Source organism: Muscardinus avellanarius (genome assembly GCF_963383645.1).
Source record: "Muscardinus avellanarius genome assembly, chromosome: 4".
NCBI lineage: Eukaryota > Metazoa > Chordata > Mammalia > Rodentia > Gliridae > Muscardinus > Muscardinus avellanarius.
In genome coordinates, this window is record NC_137789.1 from 66,090,410 (window position 1) to 66,109,665 (window position 19,256).

The 19,256-nt window shown below is 38.9% G+C and overlaps 1 protein-coding gene across 9 annotated transcripts in view; it reads left to right on the forward strand.

The window, feature by feature from the left end:
• Positions 1–19,256, forward strand: part of EYA1 (EYA transcriptional coactivator and phosphatase 1) — a gene marked incomplete at both ends in the record, with an annotated part of 350,889 nt that overhangs the window by 268,595 nt on the left and 63,038 nt on the right. For all 9 annotated transcript variants that reach the window (XM_080694448.1, XM_080694452.1, XM_080694453.1 and 6 more), the window contains 2 exons: positions 11,740–11,879; positions 13,881–13,964. In XM_080694448.1, coding sequence (XP_080550574.1) covers positions 11,740–11,879; positions 13,881–13,964 — 224 coding nt within the window. The remainder of the gene's footprint in view (positions 1–11,739; positions 11,880–13,880; positions 13,965–19,256) is intronic.

Consider the following 19,256-nt stretch of genomic DNA (forward strand, 5'->3'; position numbering starts at 1 on the left):
CTATACTTATTTGATTTTCTATTCCACATTACCTTTTAAATGTTCTCCCTTCAAGAATTGTAAGAACTACAGGATTTGTGTGGAGTCTCTTTCCCTCCAGTTTTTCTTTTAGTGTTTTCCCTAGAGTATCCATTTCAATAGACTCATTCATCTAATTACCTGCCCTGACTCAGCTTTGATATTGATAAAGGTTACTCTAAAAGCACATTTCTCTTGAGATTCATTCCTTAATTGTGCTATTAAATTGCATTACACTGTTCCCTAATTGAAGGAAAAGTAGAAAGAAAGGTTTCTTCTACTGACAAACATGAGAATTGGATGATGCACTTCAACATTTCATTAGCTATTCATGGAGCTTCTCTTGCTTTTAACATTCTGTCATGTTCGGTGGGAATACAAAAAAAAAAAAAAAATGAAGGTCATTCCCTGTTCTCAATCACTTTACTACCAATGAGGACAGCCTCATGTGCATCAAAACTAGTAAAAGTTGAATTTTTACAATGGAAAAGCAATAATCATAAGAAATTCACGAACAATGATTGCTAGATGATAGAGTAAAAAAACAACAAAGGAGGGGAAGCTTATCCTCAAAATTAAAAGATATGAATAAGTGAAGGACAGAAGATAGGGAAAATAAATTATTTTTTTCAATACTGGGAGTGGAACCCAGGGGCATTCTACCTCTGAGCTGCACCCCCAGGCCGATTCTTCATTCTTTATTTTCAAACGGGGTCTCACTGAGTTGCACAGAGCCTCACTAAGTGGATGAGGATGGTCACGAACCCAAATCCTCCTGTCTTAGCCTCCCAAATGCTGGGATTGCAAGCGTGCACCACCAAGCTCGGCTAAGAAATTTTATTAAGCTAAACAAATAGAGCATTTTAAATGGGGTCCTTATCAGGGCATTGTTTCCACAAGAAGACACTGAAATTAGTTTTAAATTTAAGTAAGGGATGAAAGCATTTTTTAACTGGGAGATCACTTTATGATCATCTTTACAAATAAAATAACCAAGTCCAGAGAGATGACTTTGAGAAATTCAGTTAATGTAAGAAGAAGACAAATGTGTTTATGGAGAATCTTTTAGAGTACACCAATTACTTGCTATCTTTAAAATGGCATTATTCCCATTTTACTGTTGAGGAGACTGAGGTACTGATAACATCCAGATAATTATATAAATTACAATTTACCAAGCTCATTCTTTAATACATGCAGACCCTGTAATCTTAATTTGCAGGTTATATTGTTCAATATTGTGAAATTTGAACGAATCCATTGTCTGTCCTGTAAGTTAGAGTATATACAGGTGGACCATAATTTGTAATATCCATCCTTTAGCAGAAAGACATTTCCCAAACAGTAAAAGGAAAGGTCACATTCCTGGGGTTCGTGAAGGTTCCACAATCCATGCAGCCATACCTTGGACCTAAGAAGCAACTCTTCATTGGCCCCAAACCTTCAGGAGAAGGCATCATCCAAGGGTCTCTGGTGCCCACTGAGGGCTGCACAGCTCATCCCTTACTCCGCTAAGCAAGACTGGCTCAGAGAAGAGATGCCCTCTCTGAGGCAAGTCAAGGGTGGAGGGCATGTGAAGCAGAAGAAGGTGGATGGCATGGAGGCTTCAGAGTCTAAGACCTGAGTCTATGTCCTGGCTGTGATCCATGCTAGCTGGGAACCCTTAATGTCTATCAACTTCAACCTTTTCCTCTGTTTCCTGGGGACAGTAGCACATTCCCGAACAGATCTGGAGTCAAAATAATCTCAAAGCCTGGAGGAAGTCCTGTTCCACTCATCTAGTTCTTGAACTTAACATGGCCTTACTTTTCTTTTTCTTCGAATGGGTAAAGTGTCTCTAATGCTGTGTTGTCTGAAGCAATTGAACCAAGAAGATAGAATAAGAAACTAAGTGTGTTTAAGGTCTCCTTTTGTCAGATCATCCCCAAATAGAATGTGGGCATGTTGATAATTTTTAGCCTCTGACACTTAGCTCAAAAAAAAAAAAAAAAGTGACGTGATTAAATGGAGCCTTTTAAAAAGGATCAAGGATCAGGAGGACATGTGAACCAGGAATATTCCCCATGCCAGGCTGTGAAAACAATAAATGTCCATGAGCCTCTGATAGGATCCAGGCCCAGTTCTGAGGAGGAGCTTAACAGTGAACAGAGCATAGTCTCTGCCCTCGGGGGCTTCCATTCTACTGGAAGGCACAGGTGACACGGAAACACAAGTGCATTTGTGCTCAGATGTGCCTGGGAAGGTGAAGGGCTGGGTGAGTGGGGTGGAATTAGAGCAAATGAATTATTTTGGAAAAGTTGTCCACCAAGATGACACTTCAGAGACCTAAAGTGGGGAAAGAGAGAAACATCAGGATCTCCAGAGGAAGAATGTTTTGAGAAGGGGAAAGAGTGGATTCCAAGATGAAGAAGAGACTGTGCTTCCTGGATTTTTTCTTTCTTTTTTTTTTTTTGTGGGTCTGGGAATGGAACCCTGCCCTATTTTTTATTCTTTATTTTGAAACAGGGTCTCACTAAGTTGTGGAGGGCCTCACTAAGTAGCTGAGGCTGGCGGCACACCGCGATCCTCTGGTCTCAGCCTCCCAAATGCTGGGATTACAAGCGTGCGCCACCGCGCCCAGCTCTTTCTGGATTTTGAGTGCCTAGAAGGCCAGCATAGTGGAAGACAACTGAGAAAGGAGAGTGGGGAGCAGGTGTGAGGTAGAGAGGTCGGCACAGTGGGCTGTGTGGGCATGAGACAAAGGACTGACTCTGGAGGAGTTCCCATCTTCACAAGTTAGCAGAGATGGAAGCATAGGAGGACTTGGGGGAAATGAGCAGGAAAATGTGTCAGAGCTGTTTAGAATCCTCCACAACCCAAATGTTTTTGAGCAGTGTCTCTTGAGTCAGAATATTAGTACTAGGAAAGGAAAGGTGTTCAGTGTGAACCTCAGCAGTGCCAGGGGTTGAAGTCCATGGTCAGTAGAGGTGACAGTAATGACCATTAAAAAAGAAAGGCTGGGGATAGAGCTTAGTGGCAGAGCGTGCGCTTAGCATGCATCTGAGGCCCTGAGTTCAATCCCTGGCCCCCCCTCAAAAAAAAAAAAAAGAAAAGAGACATAAGAAGACTTCTTCTATCTGTTCTCAAGATTCTAGTCATGCAGGGCAGTATGGACAGAGGATTAGGTCCAGTACAAAGATGAGGCGACCTATTATATAGCTGCTTCAAATTGATTTGTTTCCAAGACTGCTTTTATAAAACAATATTATATAATTACTTCTTTACCTTTGTAAAGAAGTATTACAACATTGTTTCCCTTTTATTAGGAAGAAAGAGAAAAATGAAAAAGGAAGGAAAGAAGGAGAAAGGAAAAAAGCGAACTGAATGAATATGTGCCTATAAACTCATCTTCTGTTGTGAGCATTGGTGTCTATGGTATTCTGTCACATGAGAATTCAAGCATGAAGTTTAGGACACCACTGCAATTTCTTTAAAGTTTTGCAAATAATAGAAATTTGATTTTTTTTTTTTTTTTTTTAGTTTTGAGGAACTTGAGCTTGTAGAGGTCAAATGCAGGTGGCCCTTCCCCCTAGCTGCTTTGTAGGAGAGGAGAGTTTTTTTTTAATTAAATGGTGTCCAGAGGATTCAAGGTAGACTCGGTCAGTAAGAATTTGTCAGATTAGGCTGCAAGAGGTTACATTAAGTCAGGGGAAATCTAAGCTTTCGGTGTGAAAGGCCTATAGACCCCTTTTTCATTTACCTTTTCATTTAAATTTTCTAATTTCCCTGAAGAATGCACACCGTGGCTTGATAACATTAGGGCCCCTGAGTTTTTCTTCTCTCACAATGCAGCTTAGATGATTCCCCAGTGTCACTGGCATGCTTGCCTGCTCCTGTGATTTGTGACGGTGTCCTCCAGATTCAGTAGACTACAAAGAACCCAAGTAAACAAGTATGTCCACGGTCTCAAGCCTGGGACTGTGCCCAACTTACATCAGATTCATTAGGTGGGGGCCCACACCAGGCCATTATGTTATATGAGAACACAAAAATCACCAGCAAGACGCATGTCTAGTGACTGGATTGACCCAAGAGGATTCTGTAGTCTCTCTTGCATTCTGTCTGCTGCTATAGTGGCAAAGTGGAGTGATTGCAACAGGGACTATGTGACCCAGAAAGCATAAGATAATTTACTCTCTGACATTTTGCAGGAAAATTTTACTGATCCCTATTTAGAGTATAGAAACAAACAAGAACAAATTAAAATTTAATTGTGTGAGCAAGCTGATCTCCACTCTGGATTGGATCTTGAATGTCCACTGAAGGCCCATGTGTGGAAGGCATGCTCTCCATCCCATGGTGTCATTGGGAGGTAGTGGAACATGTACAAGGTGGGACCTAGTGGGAAGAAGTTAGGTCACTGGGAGAACGTGCCCTTGAAGGGGATACTCTGGGCCCATCCTATCTCTCTTTGCTTCTAGGCCACCATGAGTTAAACAGCCTCCCACTGCCGTAGCTCTCACCACGCTGCAATGTGCCATCACAAATGCAAAGCAACAGGGTCAAGCGACCATGAACTGAAAATTCTGAAATGGTTTATCAAAATAAACCTATCCCCTTATTAAGTTTATTACCTTTGGTATTTTGTCACAGTGATACATAGCTGATTAACACAGTCTCTATGCCCCACAGTATACCTGTAGCCCATAACTGGCTATCCTATGTATTAATTTCATTGCCTTTGAAAGAAGTCCTGGGTAATTTCCATTATATATGACTGTCGTCTCTCCCATTCCTGGAGCAAGATGCCATTCTCCTTTTTTACCTTAAAGTAATCAAACTCAGCTTCACAGAATAGTCCTCTCCCCATAGAAAAACAAATTTAAAACATTGGAAATATGCCAAATGGATATATATGATTCTTTTGGCCCATAGCATTAAGCTTGATGTCTCTGTCTCCCTAGAGGTAATGCCAGAGAGCCAGGATATCCTTTCTTTATTGAATTAGAGTCCAAACCTTCTGCATCCTTTCTTTCAATTTTCTTAATTTGGGCTTGTTATGTCATCTTTTAAGATGACTTTGCATAGACTTAGGCTGATTTTGAGAGTCTCAAAGCTCAGTGATACCTTGGTATCATAGGCTGTTCGGCCTTTATTTCTTACTTGCTTGTATCATTGTCCCGTTTTTCTGTCTGTCTGTCTGTCTGTCTGTCTGTCTGTCTGTCTGTCTGTCTTTCTTCCCTTTTTTTGTGTGTTACTGGGAATGGAACCCAGGGACATTGTACCTCTGAGCTACATCCCTAACCCTATGTTTTAGTCTTCTTTGCGAAGGGCCTCACTAAGTAGCTGAGGCTGTATGCAAACCGTGATCTTCTGGTCTTCACCTCCCAAATGCTGGGATTACAAGCATGCGCCACCACGCCCAGCCTGTCCTGTGTGTTTTAAGGCTTGAGTCTCAAATGTGACAGTATATACCTTTGAGGAAAGTAACATGTTCACTTCTCTTTGTGAGTTCCACATAGCTGCACACAACATAATTATCGATTACACATGTTCACTAAATTCAGACACTATCTCTAAGGATTTCACAAAAAATGCTCTGCACTTTATTCTGTAAGCTACAGTGTCTTCGAGACAGATTCAGGGTCTGGCCAGACACTGTAGCTTCTCTGGCCTGTCTCCAGTGTCATTTGTGCCTGTGGTGAGAGCTTCCTCTCCTCTAGGAGATCAGTTACTTTATTTTGTTTGAGGGGAGTCATCCTTCACCTCACTCAGACTTAGAAATGAGCAGGCCTTCTCCCCAAGCACAGCGAAGAGGGCCCGCAGGATCCCGGTATTCTACTTCCTGTACAACTAGCACTGGTGTATATAGTCCCAGGGGTGTAAGGTTAGATCAGAAATCTCCTGCAACTCAAGAATAAATGTGAATGCTTATCCCTAAATCTTCAAGGAGCCAACCAGGCCTTCATGCTGTGCAGCAAGACATCATAAAAATAAAAAGCCTCTGTGAAGGAAAGCATAATGTAAAGAAATATCAGACTGGGAAAAATAGCTTCAAATATTTTAAAAAGTTAGGATTATTTTGTATAAATCAATTTATTTATTTATTTTTATTATTATGATGTGTGTGTGTGTGTGTGTGTGTGTGTGTGTGTGTGATATTGGGGTTCCTGGAAACTCCAGGCTACACTCCCAGACCTATTTTATACTTTTTTATTTGGAAACAACCTGCCTGATCCTCCTGTCTCAGCCTCCCAAGCGCGGGGATTACAAGTGTGTGCCACCACGCCCGGCTTATAAATCAATTTAAAATATTTAAAAATTGGCAGCTGGATTCAGTGAGGCACTCCTGTAATCCCAGCTACCAAGAGGATAAGGCTTCTAAAGATAGATCAGGAGGATGGCAAGTTCAAGGGCAGTTTGGGAAACTTAATTAGATCTTGTCTCAAAATAAATAATAAAATAGGCTGGGGATGTAGCTCAATGGTAGAGAACTCCTGGGTTCATACCCAGTCCCACTAGTTAGCCAGCTAAATAAATAAATAAATATTAAAAAATGGCAAAAGATTTGGAAAGTTTATAGAAAATAATTTAAGCAAATATATATAAGCATCTCCAAAACACGCAAATTGAAAATCATTTTTTTATCTATCATTCTGTACCTGATTTCTTTGAAACAGGTTAGTCCATGTTCATAAGGTTAAGATAAACCTGACCAGGTTTAAATTGATACACTTTTAAAAAACTACTTATCAGCATATAAAACTACAATATACATGTTGAAGGAGCCACAATAATACAGCCAGTTAAGGAATTTGGACTAGATCTGTTTGACCATCAACTCTGATGGTTGTTGAAGATTGGGGTTGCCCAGGGTGTATCATAGAGTTGGATGGAACTAAACTATTTAAGGTGGAGAGACCAGGAGAGAACTATTAGGAAGGTTTGGTAAGTGTATGTATACCCATAGATAAGAGAACTTTAAAGATAACTATCCTAAAGACTATGTTCTCAATTTGATGAAGAAAAAAAGAGAGACTGAGAACTGAATAAAAGTGATAGTCGCTTCCCCAAGCCTTGGGTAAGAGAACTGGCTGGACTCTTCTTAGTTCTAGATCTTTGTTTTTCTAATATTGACAGGTTTATAGAATTTTAATGATCTTGTGTAGATTTTAATATTTTATGATTAACTAGGTAAACATGAACTTTTCAGTGTGCTTCTAAAGTAAATATAGCTGTTTCCCATTTACAGATATTTTGAGGAGATGGCAGAAATAATTAGGTAACCTTTAAATGTTTATCCTAGTGAGAGCTAGAATTAAGAAATACTAATTTTTACATCATCAGTTTTACATTTACTTTGCATGCTTGACGTGTGCTGGGTTCTCAGAATATAGAAATGAATGCCACCAGGTTCTCCTTTCTCAGAGTAAAGGTGATGGACACTTGCTCAAAATAATTATGTCCAGTTTTTTATTATCCACTGCAAGCATAAACAGTTGCAAACATCACAAAGCCCTGTAATAGAGGTAAGAGTAATTACAAAAGAGAGAACAAGATTTAGATGGAAACTCCTCAAGAAGATACATGAGCTTCATCTCCAGATGTTAATAGCCATTCCACAGATATATTGGGGAGAGTATGAGTTGAGAAAAGGCACTTGAAGAAGAAGGAGAATGTGCACAGATAAAACAGCATGGTGGTTTGTCTGACTGAAGTAGGCTTATTTCTAACAATGGTTGGAAATAAGGTTTCCATCTGGGCATGGTGGTGCACGCTTGTGATCCCAGTACTTGAGAGGCTGAGACAGGAGGATCGCAGATTCATTGCCAGCCTCAGCTACTCAGTGAAGCTCTCTGCAACTTAGCGAGGCCCTGTTTCAAAATAAAGAATGAAAAATAAGGCTGGGGGTGTAGCTCAGAGGTAGAATACCCCTGGGTTCAATTCCTAAATTCCCAGTACAGAGAGAGAGAGAGAGGAAAGAAAAAAAGAAAGGATTTGAGTGATGCTGCAGGACTTCTCTCATTTTAGGGTAGCTATACCCTAGACTACCTGTGCAACACAGCATTCTGAGTACTTTTCTACATATACTAGTTTCATTGTACTTTAACTTATCTATTCCCATTTTATAGGTGATGAAGCTCATTTATTCAAAGAGCAAATAACAGCACAGACATATTTCTAGTAAGTAGCAAGAACAAGAGTCAAAATGTGGCCGCTGAGCCCAAAGTGTAGGGTTGTAAAACCTGGACTATTCTTTATATTCTGTGATGGAGGTTTGGAACACCAGAGGATTTTATAACTCTCTCTGACAGAGCAGAAGATAGTGAGAAGGCTGAAGATAGCTATACTGGAAATTCCTCGTAAGAATTAAAGCAAGAGATGATCAGAGCTCAAACTAGACCCAACAAATTCAGCAGTAAAAACTTAGTCGAAGCTGAGCATGGTGGCACACACTTATAATACCAGCATTCAGGAGGATGAGACAGGTGGATCACGGGTTCATGGCCAGCCTCTGCTACTTAATGAGGTACTTCGCAACTTAATGAGACCTTGTTTTCAAAATAAATAATAAAAATAGGGGTGCAGTGTAGCTCTGAGGTAGAATGCCTCTGGGTTCCATCCCTAGTCCTACCAAATAATAATAATAATAATAATAATAATAATAATAATAATAATAACCTTAGTAGAATTCAGTCCTGATTGATGGAGCTGGTAAGGAGCTTCTGGATTTGAAAACTGAAGAGATACTAGGGCCATTAATCACACTTTTTAATCAAGAGGAGGATCATTCTGGCACAATTAAATTGTGGTATCTGTGGGATATTTAGCAAGAATAGTGCAGCGAACAGTGGGATCCTCAGGAGATAAGAAAGTAAAGCCTCAGCATTATCTGTGTGGGGCTTGTTAGGAAATCCTTGTTATGTAGAGTCCTCTGCTTTTCATTCTCTCTGCACTGCTTTGCTCTTCTCTACATTCAGATCAAATTAAGGCTTTTCTCAATCCTAATCATGACATGCTTTCTCTCTCTGTACCTTCACATGCTCATGTCTGCCTGAAGCACATTCATATTTATATGCCTGTATGTATGTATGTATGCATGCATGTATGTATGTATGTATGTATTTTGCAGTTCTGGGGCTTGAACCCAGGGAGGAACCTTGTCAACTTGGTACATCCTTGTATTTCAGGCTCCTTCTCCAGTGCCTAGAATAGTGTGAATATCATATCCAGTCAATGTTTCTTAAATGAAATGAATGCTCCTCAAAGTATTTTTATATGCATTATCTCAGTGGGGGTAAAATTGAATAATTTAAAGAAGGCTTTAGCGAAACATGAGCTGTTGGTGGATTAGATTAAATTATTTGAGTTGTTTTGCACTAGTAGGAGGAAGGAGAACTTAGAGTTAGGAAATCTGGTGAAGAGAGTCAAAAGCATTTAATTCCACCTCATAGAACAAAAAGGAAGAATTTTTTAAGTATCTTGCATAATTTTTTATTTTATCTTCCCTCTAATAAGTGGAGGCTTATAAGGTGTGTGTGTGTGTGTGTGTGTGTGTGTGTGTGTGTGTGTGTATTTTATTAGTTAAAGGTATTGATTATTTGTTTTTAGGGTGTTTTTTCTCTACTTGGAAAAACTATAGATACCATGTTTTAAATTTTTTCCTGTATACTTGGCTCAATTAATTTATTTTCTTTTGAGATAGTCTTACCTAAGTAAGTGATTCACTTAATTATATCTTATCTGTTTGCCAAAAAATAAAAATGACATTTATATATTTTTAAATTTAATTAACATCAAAAGTAATTTAATGAGTGATCAATAAGAAAAAATCTAAGCCAAGAAAACCCAGATAAGATGGACTGTTTTGAGGACATATTTAACTCTAAGCTATCTAGAAGTCAAGGCAACAATGGAAATAATAAGATACATTGTTTAATATCTTTTAGACCTTCTCAAATAGGAGCCACCAAAAACTAGAGAGCTCACAATTAAAGACAGGTTTTATAGTGAGGTACTTGAAGTGCATTTGAATCAGATGCCAACCCTGCCAGTTATAAGGTGCATGCTTGTTTTAAAACCACTAATATTGTCCTGTGTACTGTCTTACGGGATACCATGTTCCTCATGGTTATGTACATCGCGGAATATATTTTTTTAAATGAAAACTTTTCTTCCAAAAAAAAACAACCTTTGAATCTACTTAGCTACTTAAAACTATATTTATTTGCAGCCCCTAATTTTCTGCAAGATATGAGATGCTTGATTTGATGCATAGATTAATATAGAGTTAGAGAATAATTAACTTGCACTGTAATTTAATAGATGTGTTAAGACGTTAGGTCAAAAATACTTTCTAAATAACTAAACTGCCATTGAATAGAGCTGTTTTGGATTTTCTGACCATAAATAACTAACAGACTTATAGGTGATCCTAGTGGTTTCTGGGTATGAGAATCATGCGACCAATTTATATGAGGAAGTTTGCATTTTATCATGGAAGAGGACATGCAAAAGTCTCATCTTTTAGTGGTGAGAATCTGTGTAGGTGTTAAACGGAAGTTTAGAGCTACTTCATGGAATTTACTCTGTCAAAGTCTATTTCTATCTACTTAGATTTATAAAGCTTTGGAAAAATACTTTTAAACTTGGAAGTTACAACTGACACCATGCAATGGAAGGCTATGGTGGTAAAGTTGTTGCTACTAGGGCTTCAGTTCTTCATAGTTTTCTCTTTGATGAAATTCAGTGTCAACATCACAGTGAGAATAGTCATTCCTCATATTAAATTGAGAGATTTCAACCCTTATGTGGTAAAGAAATCTGGTGAAGAAGTTTGGATGGAGAACTAGCATACTGGGCACATGGAACTTGGGGAAAGTGGAGATTACTAGACAGATTAAGGAAAAAAAAAAAAAAAACTCTACCTAAGAGGTGATGATGAATTTTGGTATATTCTGGACACAGCATCAGAATCTTCCATGACCCCGCAACCACTGCCCAGCTCCTCCTTTGAGCCATTTGGGAGTTGTTCCTTATTTTGTGGTTTATATATAATTATTTCAGTGGTTTTCTTGAGTGAGCCAGAGGAATAATTTCAGTGTTCTGCCTGGTTTCAGATGTTGGTTCAAAGAGACTGAGACACGAAAAGAGCCTGTGATTGGTGCTGTATGAAGGATGGGTGTTGTCCCAGATCTGCCCTTCTTAAGGAGAATGGGATTTAAAACTTTTCAAGGAAAAAACTACCTAATGACTCAGTTTTCCTACTACAGAGCTGTTTTTTGTTTTTGTTTTTATTTTTTTTTTTTGTTTTTTGTTGTTTTTCTTCTGTCTTCCCGTGAACCAGGGTCCTTTTTTATAGCTAGGAGAGCCACAGCCAAGGTGGCACATGAACTTCTCTAGTACAGCCAGGTGTTATTTGTGGAGTGTGAAAAGTGGATAAGGATGAGGAGCGCTGTCTAATCACAGAGTGCCCTGAGAAAAATCTAGATAGCTTAGTATAACATGTTGTCTCTCACCTCAAATTAAATTTTAATTTTTTCTGATTGCGTTTTCTTTCAAAACAGATCTTAGAATCAGATATTTCATAAGTTAAGTACCACTGCACATAAAAGGTAATGTAGGGTTTAAGCAGAGTGAAATGTGTTCTACTACTCAAAGTTGCCCCTGTATTAAAGCAGGGTTGCTCTTGGCACCATAATGGTGGAACTGAAGATGAAAGTACTTCCTGTATTCTTTCAGAGTACAGTACAATCCACAGCCCTTCAACACCCATTAAAGATTCAGATTCTGATCGCTTGCGTCGAGGTTCAGATGGGAAATCACGTGGACGGGGCCGAAGAAACAATAATCCTTCACCTCCCCCGGATTCTGATCTTGAGGTACGTGACGTCACTGCCCACACCCAAGTAAATAACAAGCATCTATTTCTAACTGTGGTTCTATAGAACTGCTTTGTAAACAGCTGTAAACAATCCAAATGCTTTTATTATTTTTTTCTTTTTCACATTAATAATAAGGAAAACAATTTATCTCTTTTTCATATTAACTGTAGGTCATATAATTTTCTGGGAAGGGTACTGAAGATTGAGCCTAGGGGCATTTTAGCTCTGAGCTACATCCCCAGCCCTATTTTATTTTATTTTTTATTTTGAAACAGGGCCTCACTAAGTTACAGAGAACTTCACTAGTTGTTAAGGCTGGCCTCGAACATAGGATCCTCCTGCCTCGGTTGTCCCAAGTACTGAGATTATAGGCATGTGTCACCACACCTAGCCCAGATTATGCAAGTTTTATGGATGTGTTTGGTGCTAGGGATTAAACTCAGGACCTTGTGCATGCTAGGCAAGTCATCACCACTGAGATATATCTCCAACTACATCCCAGAAATTATTTATTTCTGTGTTTTCTTCCATATTAACCTCATGATAAAAGACGTTTACTTTTGCTCTAAGGAAATATGATTAACTGTATAATTTTGCTTGAACAGAACTCTGTGGCACTGTTTGGTGTCATTGCCATTTCAATTAAGTAAGTGCCATACTAAAAATGTTTAATAAAGTCCACTCTGAAATTAAAGACATAGTTGTGTATATTGAGAAAGGACAACCTGAAATTTTCCAAACTGAAATGCTAATCACCTTCTGAGACATGTTTTGGTGGAGTTCAAAAGCAGTTGGGATTAAGTAAGGCTGAGAGGGTGGTAGATTTCAAAGCTTGAAGCCACTGCAATTAAGTTTCTGCTTTTGCCAAAGTGAAATCTGATGGTGGAAAACATGATTATTTTGGCAGAAAAGATGAGATTTTTCCAGCACATCTATGTGCATGAATATGTACTGGTGTGAGTAGGAATGGGAAGGAGAGAAGCAGGTTCAGGAGGTTTTCTGTGGTGTCTCAAAGACCTTTTTGAAGTGAATTTCTCCAAATCCAATTCAAAATGCCCCAAGAGCATGTCTAAAAGCATGAGTGATCTGTCTTCCTAAGTTGTTAAATATCTATAACCTGAAATCTGAAATAAAAAAAAAATTGGTAAAAAAAACAAAAACATGCGGTCATCCCTTGGCATCCACAGAGCACTGGTCCCAGGAGCCCCACGAGGAGGCCAAAATCCACAGATGCTCAAGTCCCTTATAAAAAATGGCTTAGGATTTGCATGAAACCTGTGAACTTTCTCCCAAACACTTTGTCATTTCTGGATTACCTATAATACCTAATACAACACAAACGCTATGAAAATGATTGTTATCCTGTATTGTTTGGGAAATAATAAGAAGGAAGAAGACCTGTACACATTCAGTACAGATGAAATTTCTTTTTCTGAGTATTTTCTATCCTTGAATGCATATCAGATCATGTGGATACAGAGGGCCAACTCTCTATCCCATCTCTTTGATAACTGGCCAGTAGTTAACACAAGGTGAATAGATTAAAAAGTTGCAGGGTTTTTCTTGGGGGGGGGGCTTGATAAGAATAGAATAGATTAGTTATTTAATGCTTTTTAATTAACAAATATAAGGGAAAGATCATTTGAGTCATTTTTCATTGATTGCCCACCATATCTCAGAAGTTACCCACGAGTTATAGCTTATTTTTCATTTCTTTAGAACTGTAATTAAAATTTTGCTACATATAAAAGGATATACATTATCCCTTTTCTGCATTTTTATTGATGTGGTTAGTCTAACTCTTCTCCTGTTCTTCATCTGAAGGGTATATGAACTAACACTGGGAGATGTCCTTTGGGACAGCTGTGATTAAAAAGAGTAATTCAGATTTTTCCTTTGTCTCTGCCATTATAAGACTACTTTTTGATGTTGACATTAACTCAATAACAGTTTTCTCAGCCAAGGCAAAGACACACTGATTTGATTCTTCCTTTGTAGAGAGTGTTCATCTGGGACTTGGACGAGACAATCATTGTTTTCCATTCCTTGCTTACGGGGTCCTACGCCAACAGATATGGGAGGGTGAGTACCAATAGGTATGGGCATTTATTTTCTTTGGAGTAATATGCCTAGAATTTATTTTTTGTTCAGTGGATGAAATTTAAGTCATAAATTTAAAATATAAAAAGCAAAAATAACTTACTGGTATGGTCAAATATATAGGTAAGGAGAAAACATGTAAATAAGCAAAAGAAGAGATTATTTTAAGTCTTACAAAATGAAATGGACTTCACAAAATTAAATTCATGCTTACTTAATATCCTAATGAATAAAAGAGATTGAATGCTATTTAAATATATAGGTGGAGCCAGGTGTGGTGGCGCACGCTTGTAATCCCAGCATTCGGAAGGCTGAGACAGGAGGATCAAGGTTCACGGACAGCCTCAGCTACTTAGTGCCCTTCGCAACTCAGTGAGACCCTGTTTCAAAATAAAGAATAAAAAATAGAGATGGGGGTGTAGCTTGAAGGTAGAATGCCCTTGGGTTCCATCCCCAGATGGCAAATATATATATATATATTATATAGGTGAGAAATAAAGACCTTTTTTGCTGTATGTTTTTAATTTGCCCTGTCATTTTACTTTTAAACCCTTATAGGGAGAAAATATTTCACTTGGTATTGTTTTCATCAATTAGCAATATACTAGTAATTTCTTTTAAAAAATACCTGCTATGAACATCTTTACACGTTCCTTTACTGATGGGACTAAATTTATTTGAATGGTTTGTCATATTGGGCCTATGACAATTAATTGTACTAATTAACACGAGGACTAATGTACTCGTGTTAAGGATTGTTATAGTATTTATCTTGGTATTATAGATAAAGAATTATTACAAACCACCTCGAGGACTAGAACTTTCATATCAACATTGGGCATTTGGGTTTCCTGAAGCCTTAGAAATTATTTTTAGTATGTTTCTTCTCATTCTTAATCACTTTCCCATGAGAAAACTATATTATGTAAAGTGGCTACAGGTAATTTCTAAAATTCAAGAATTATACTGAAAATATTATAGTTCTCATTTTTACAATCTTTAAAGAAACACTAAGTCTTAGATCTTTGAGGATATTGGTTTGGAGCTTTAGAAACTGAATTCTTATGTCTTATTGACTCCAGAGGTTTATCACAATTAATTGTTGAAGTTGATACCCATGAAAGATGCATGTTCTTTTACAAATGTGCCCGGTATTGATTATTGCAATAAATCTGCATTGAGTCCCTGCTATGGACACACAGTCTGGAGGTAATAACAGGACCTCATCACTATTTTAGCTGATGTATTATGTCTTCCATCAGGCCTCCTACTCACCCCATTTCTACAAAACCTATTGCTTAAAAACTAATTCAAGCCAGGCATGGTGGCACACACTTGTAATCCTCGTGCTTGGGAGGTGGAGACAGGAGGATCACGCTGGTTTGTAGCAAGCCTCGCTGGCTTAAGAGACCCTGTTGCCAAATAAAAAAATAAAATATAAAATAGGTCTGGGAGTGTAGCCTGGAGGTAGAAGGGCTTCCAGGAACCCCAGTACTACCAAAACAAACAAACTAACTAAAAAACTAATTCAATACCTGAAATGTCAGCATATAATTAGTAGAAGATCTTAACTGAGCCATAATAATGTCCCTACAACTAACTCCTAACAAAGAAAGCTGGGGTCTAGAACTCACACAAAAGTGCTAAGGCCAGGAGCCTCACTTTTTTTTTTTTTTTTGTACTGGGGAATGGAACCCAGGGGCACTGCACCTCTGAGCTACACCTCCAGCCCTATTTTTTTTTCTTTTTCTTGAAGCAGGGTTTCACTGAATTGTGAAGGACTTTGCTAAATAGCTGAGGCTGTCCACAAACCGTGATCCTCCAGTCTCAGCCTCCCAAATGCTGGGATTATGAGTGCATACCACCACGCCCGGCTCAGGAGCTTCACTTTTTAAAGTGTTACCCATTACTATTTTAATATTTTATCAAATAGTATTTAATTTATTTGGTTGTATCATGGTAGGCCATATGATAAAAAAAGTTTTATTTCATTTAATTCTCAGCCAAATTTATATATTCTCTGAAGTATGGGTGATGTAAATTATTTTTGTCTCCTTCATGGGTTGAATTTATATATTCTCTGAAGTGTTTACTTGTAAGTAAATTACAAGTAAATAATCTGAATTATTTACTTGTAAGTGTCTCCTTGATGGGTTGATGGGACTGAAGGAGAACTTCAGAATGCTTGTGTTTTGAGGAAGATCTTCTGAGTGTCATATTGGCCTGAAGTCTGTGTGTCAGGATTGGGGTAAAGTGTTGTAAGCAGGGGCAATGGCAAGCACGGAGGCCTTGCTGTCTGAAGGACAATGAGGCCTAAAGGACTACCAGTGACGAGGATGGAGTGGCAACAGAGGTAGGGAGGTGTCAGGATCCTAAGGGCCTTCCAGCCACCCCCAGGAGGGCTGATCATCCTTCCAGGGAGGAGCTGAGATTGGATGACTTTAACTGAGTGTGGAGGATAAATGGTAGGGGAAGACAAATGGGAATCCAGATAGAACACTTTAGCAGTAATCTGAGTCACTAATAGGAGAAATGGAGGGAAGAGACTTAGAAATTATTTAGTCATGTGTGGTGGTGCAAGCCTGTAATCCCAGTACTTGGGAGTCTGAGACAGGAGGATTACAACGGGAGGGTCAGCCTCAGCAATTTAATGAGACCCTCTTTAAAAACAAGAAAAAGGAATAGGGATGTAGCTCAGTAGTAGAACATCTGTAGGTATTATCCAGGGATGGATGGATGGATGGATGAATGGATGAAAGAAAGGGATTTTGATTGAAGTAGTATACAGTAAGTAATAAAGAAGAGTGAAAGATTGGTTGAGGTGAGGAAGAACTGTTTTAGAGGGAAAGTATAAAGTTTGAAGTTGGACAAGTTTGAGATACCATTTTAACACCTACTTGGGTAAGGCAAGAGGGCCATTAAAAGAGGAGCCCGGGACACCCAGGAGGACTGGCATGGGCTGGAGATGCCAGACTCTGAGCAACTTTATAGTTTAGAGTCAGAAGCTCCTCAGACTCTTGATTCAGAAGCTCTTCAGACTGCTTGATTTCTCCCTAAACATTTAGGGAGCACCTTCTTTGTGCGTGACACTGGGGTCGACCTGTTGTCCCATTGCCCAGCGGCTTCCCTTCCTATTAGGGTGGCTTCTTGAACAGGCAGTGCTGAAGATGTTAAGTCCCCACCAGAAGCATGCAAGAACATTTACTGCACTCTTCATTATAGAGCATGTAGTCAGTCAGAATTTCCTCTCAAATCTTATAATCGAGCCTTATAATAGTGCATGCCTCAACAAGGATCCCGCCTTACAATAATAACAGCTAAGCTGCTCAGATTGTCTTGCATCCCTTTTGTTCCCCTAGAGTCTGAAGGCAGCTCCGCAGCAGGACTCCCTTTTGGAGCACAGATTTAGTTGTGTTCTTGAGCATTGTGAGGAAAGTATGTGGCTGGGCCTTCCCCCTCATACTGAGAAAGAAATGAATGCCTGACAATGTGAGAGCTGTTCCATCTCTATGGGAACCAGATACTTGAGAAGTAGCTTAGTCACAGTAGCTTAGGCAGCTCAATGAGTGGGCTGTCCCGTAAGAGGATACAGGATCGGGTTGATAAAATGCAAAATTAGGGCATGTTATAGCAATATGTACCAAAAACAAAAAAGTTTGGGAATGTTTCACCTTTTCGTGTAATCCTAGCTGTGGGAAGAAGCACGTTGGGTTATAAGGAAGTATTGTTTTATAACAAAGGTGATGGGAACAAAAGGTGGGAGCTGAGTACAGTACAGCCACGGCTAGGGAAGAGGAAAGATGCAACGGGAGCAGGAGAGTAGACTGTGGGTGTTACTGTAAACTGGGATACTGTTTGGAATGTCTGACCTAGCTGTTTTTGATTAATCAGGCTTAGAAGGTGCTTTCAGAATAAATCCTAATTTCTGATTTTCACTAGAAAAAAACAGTCTTGATTTTTATTGTTTTCTTCATTGCTTGATCTAAATTAGAAAGTATAATCCAATTGTTAATAACAATGCATACACCCCAAACTTTTATTTCAAGCAAATATTGTGAGGATGACTGAAGTGTGACTCCCCCTTTTGTGGGAGAACACCCCAAATACCGATATGTGGCGGCTCGATTGTTTCAGCACTTTATTTTTATTGTTACGCAGCATCTGTGTTTCATAGGGACTTGGGCTAGAATAGATCTTAAGAGTATTGAGCCTCAGTCCTCATTTTATATAAAAACCAAAACATGAGCACTTACGGTAGCATAAAGTTCACCGTGTTTAATTGTGGGACTTACTACGTGCCTAGCACTCCTTTAACATTATGCTGTGAAACTGATATGACCCAAGATGTTTTTGTGGGTAAGGAATTGGGAGAGCCTAGAGACCCAACGCAGAAAACATTTCAGACCATGTCTGATGTAACAGATTAAATCAGTACTAGATATATTTGAATGTAGGTGAATATCTGACTGCCAAAAGTATATATGAATCTTGGCCAGTAAGATGGTGGTGGTGTCTTCAAATTGATGAACTTTCAATATGCGATATTCTTTATCTTGCAATGGGAAGGGCACCACAAATGAATTCAAGTAAATCTAGTTTCATTCTAAGCTCTTGGCTTTTCAGCTTTTTGACATTATGCAATTTACTTGTTCTTACTGCACCTCAATCTGCTCATCCAAAAAGCTAGCTACTTAGCCCGCAGAATTATTTTAAGAAATAAAGTACATCCTGAATTTGAAAGACCCAGCATAATGTCTTACTAATGGCAATGGCCAATAACAAGAAACCTGTCAAATTTGTAGCTGCTCCTTGAGTGTTTTATAACATGCCAGGATCCTAAGGGGACTTCAGTTACAGTAATATGAGCTTAGAATATCTAACCCTCCAAGTCATCGGGCTATGATCATTTAGTACACTGGGGAAATAATAACGTAACAGCAGTTTATCACACCCCTTTCACCTGAACACTCTAGTTACCCAATAAGGATTGCCATTGCTCTTTTATCTTAGAAGACAACACTAGACGCCAAGACCTCTGGGTGTGGCACTCTCCCAAGATGGTGGTGAAAATGCAGAATGCTTAGCACAGAGCAGCAGGTCACTGGTGTTCTCGCTGAGTTGCAGAGGGGCTGGTTACTTAAACAGTGTGATGATCTTCTAAAATGTCTAGACAAGGGGCTGGCAAACTATTTTTTTGTAGAGATCCAGCAAATAAGTATCTTAGGTTTTGTGGGACATAGACCTGTTTTGACCATTCAGCTCTGCCCTCACATT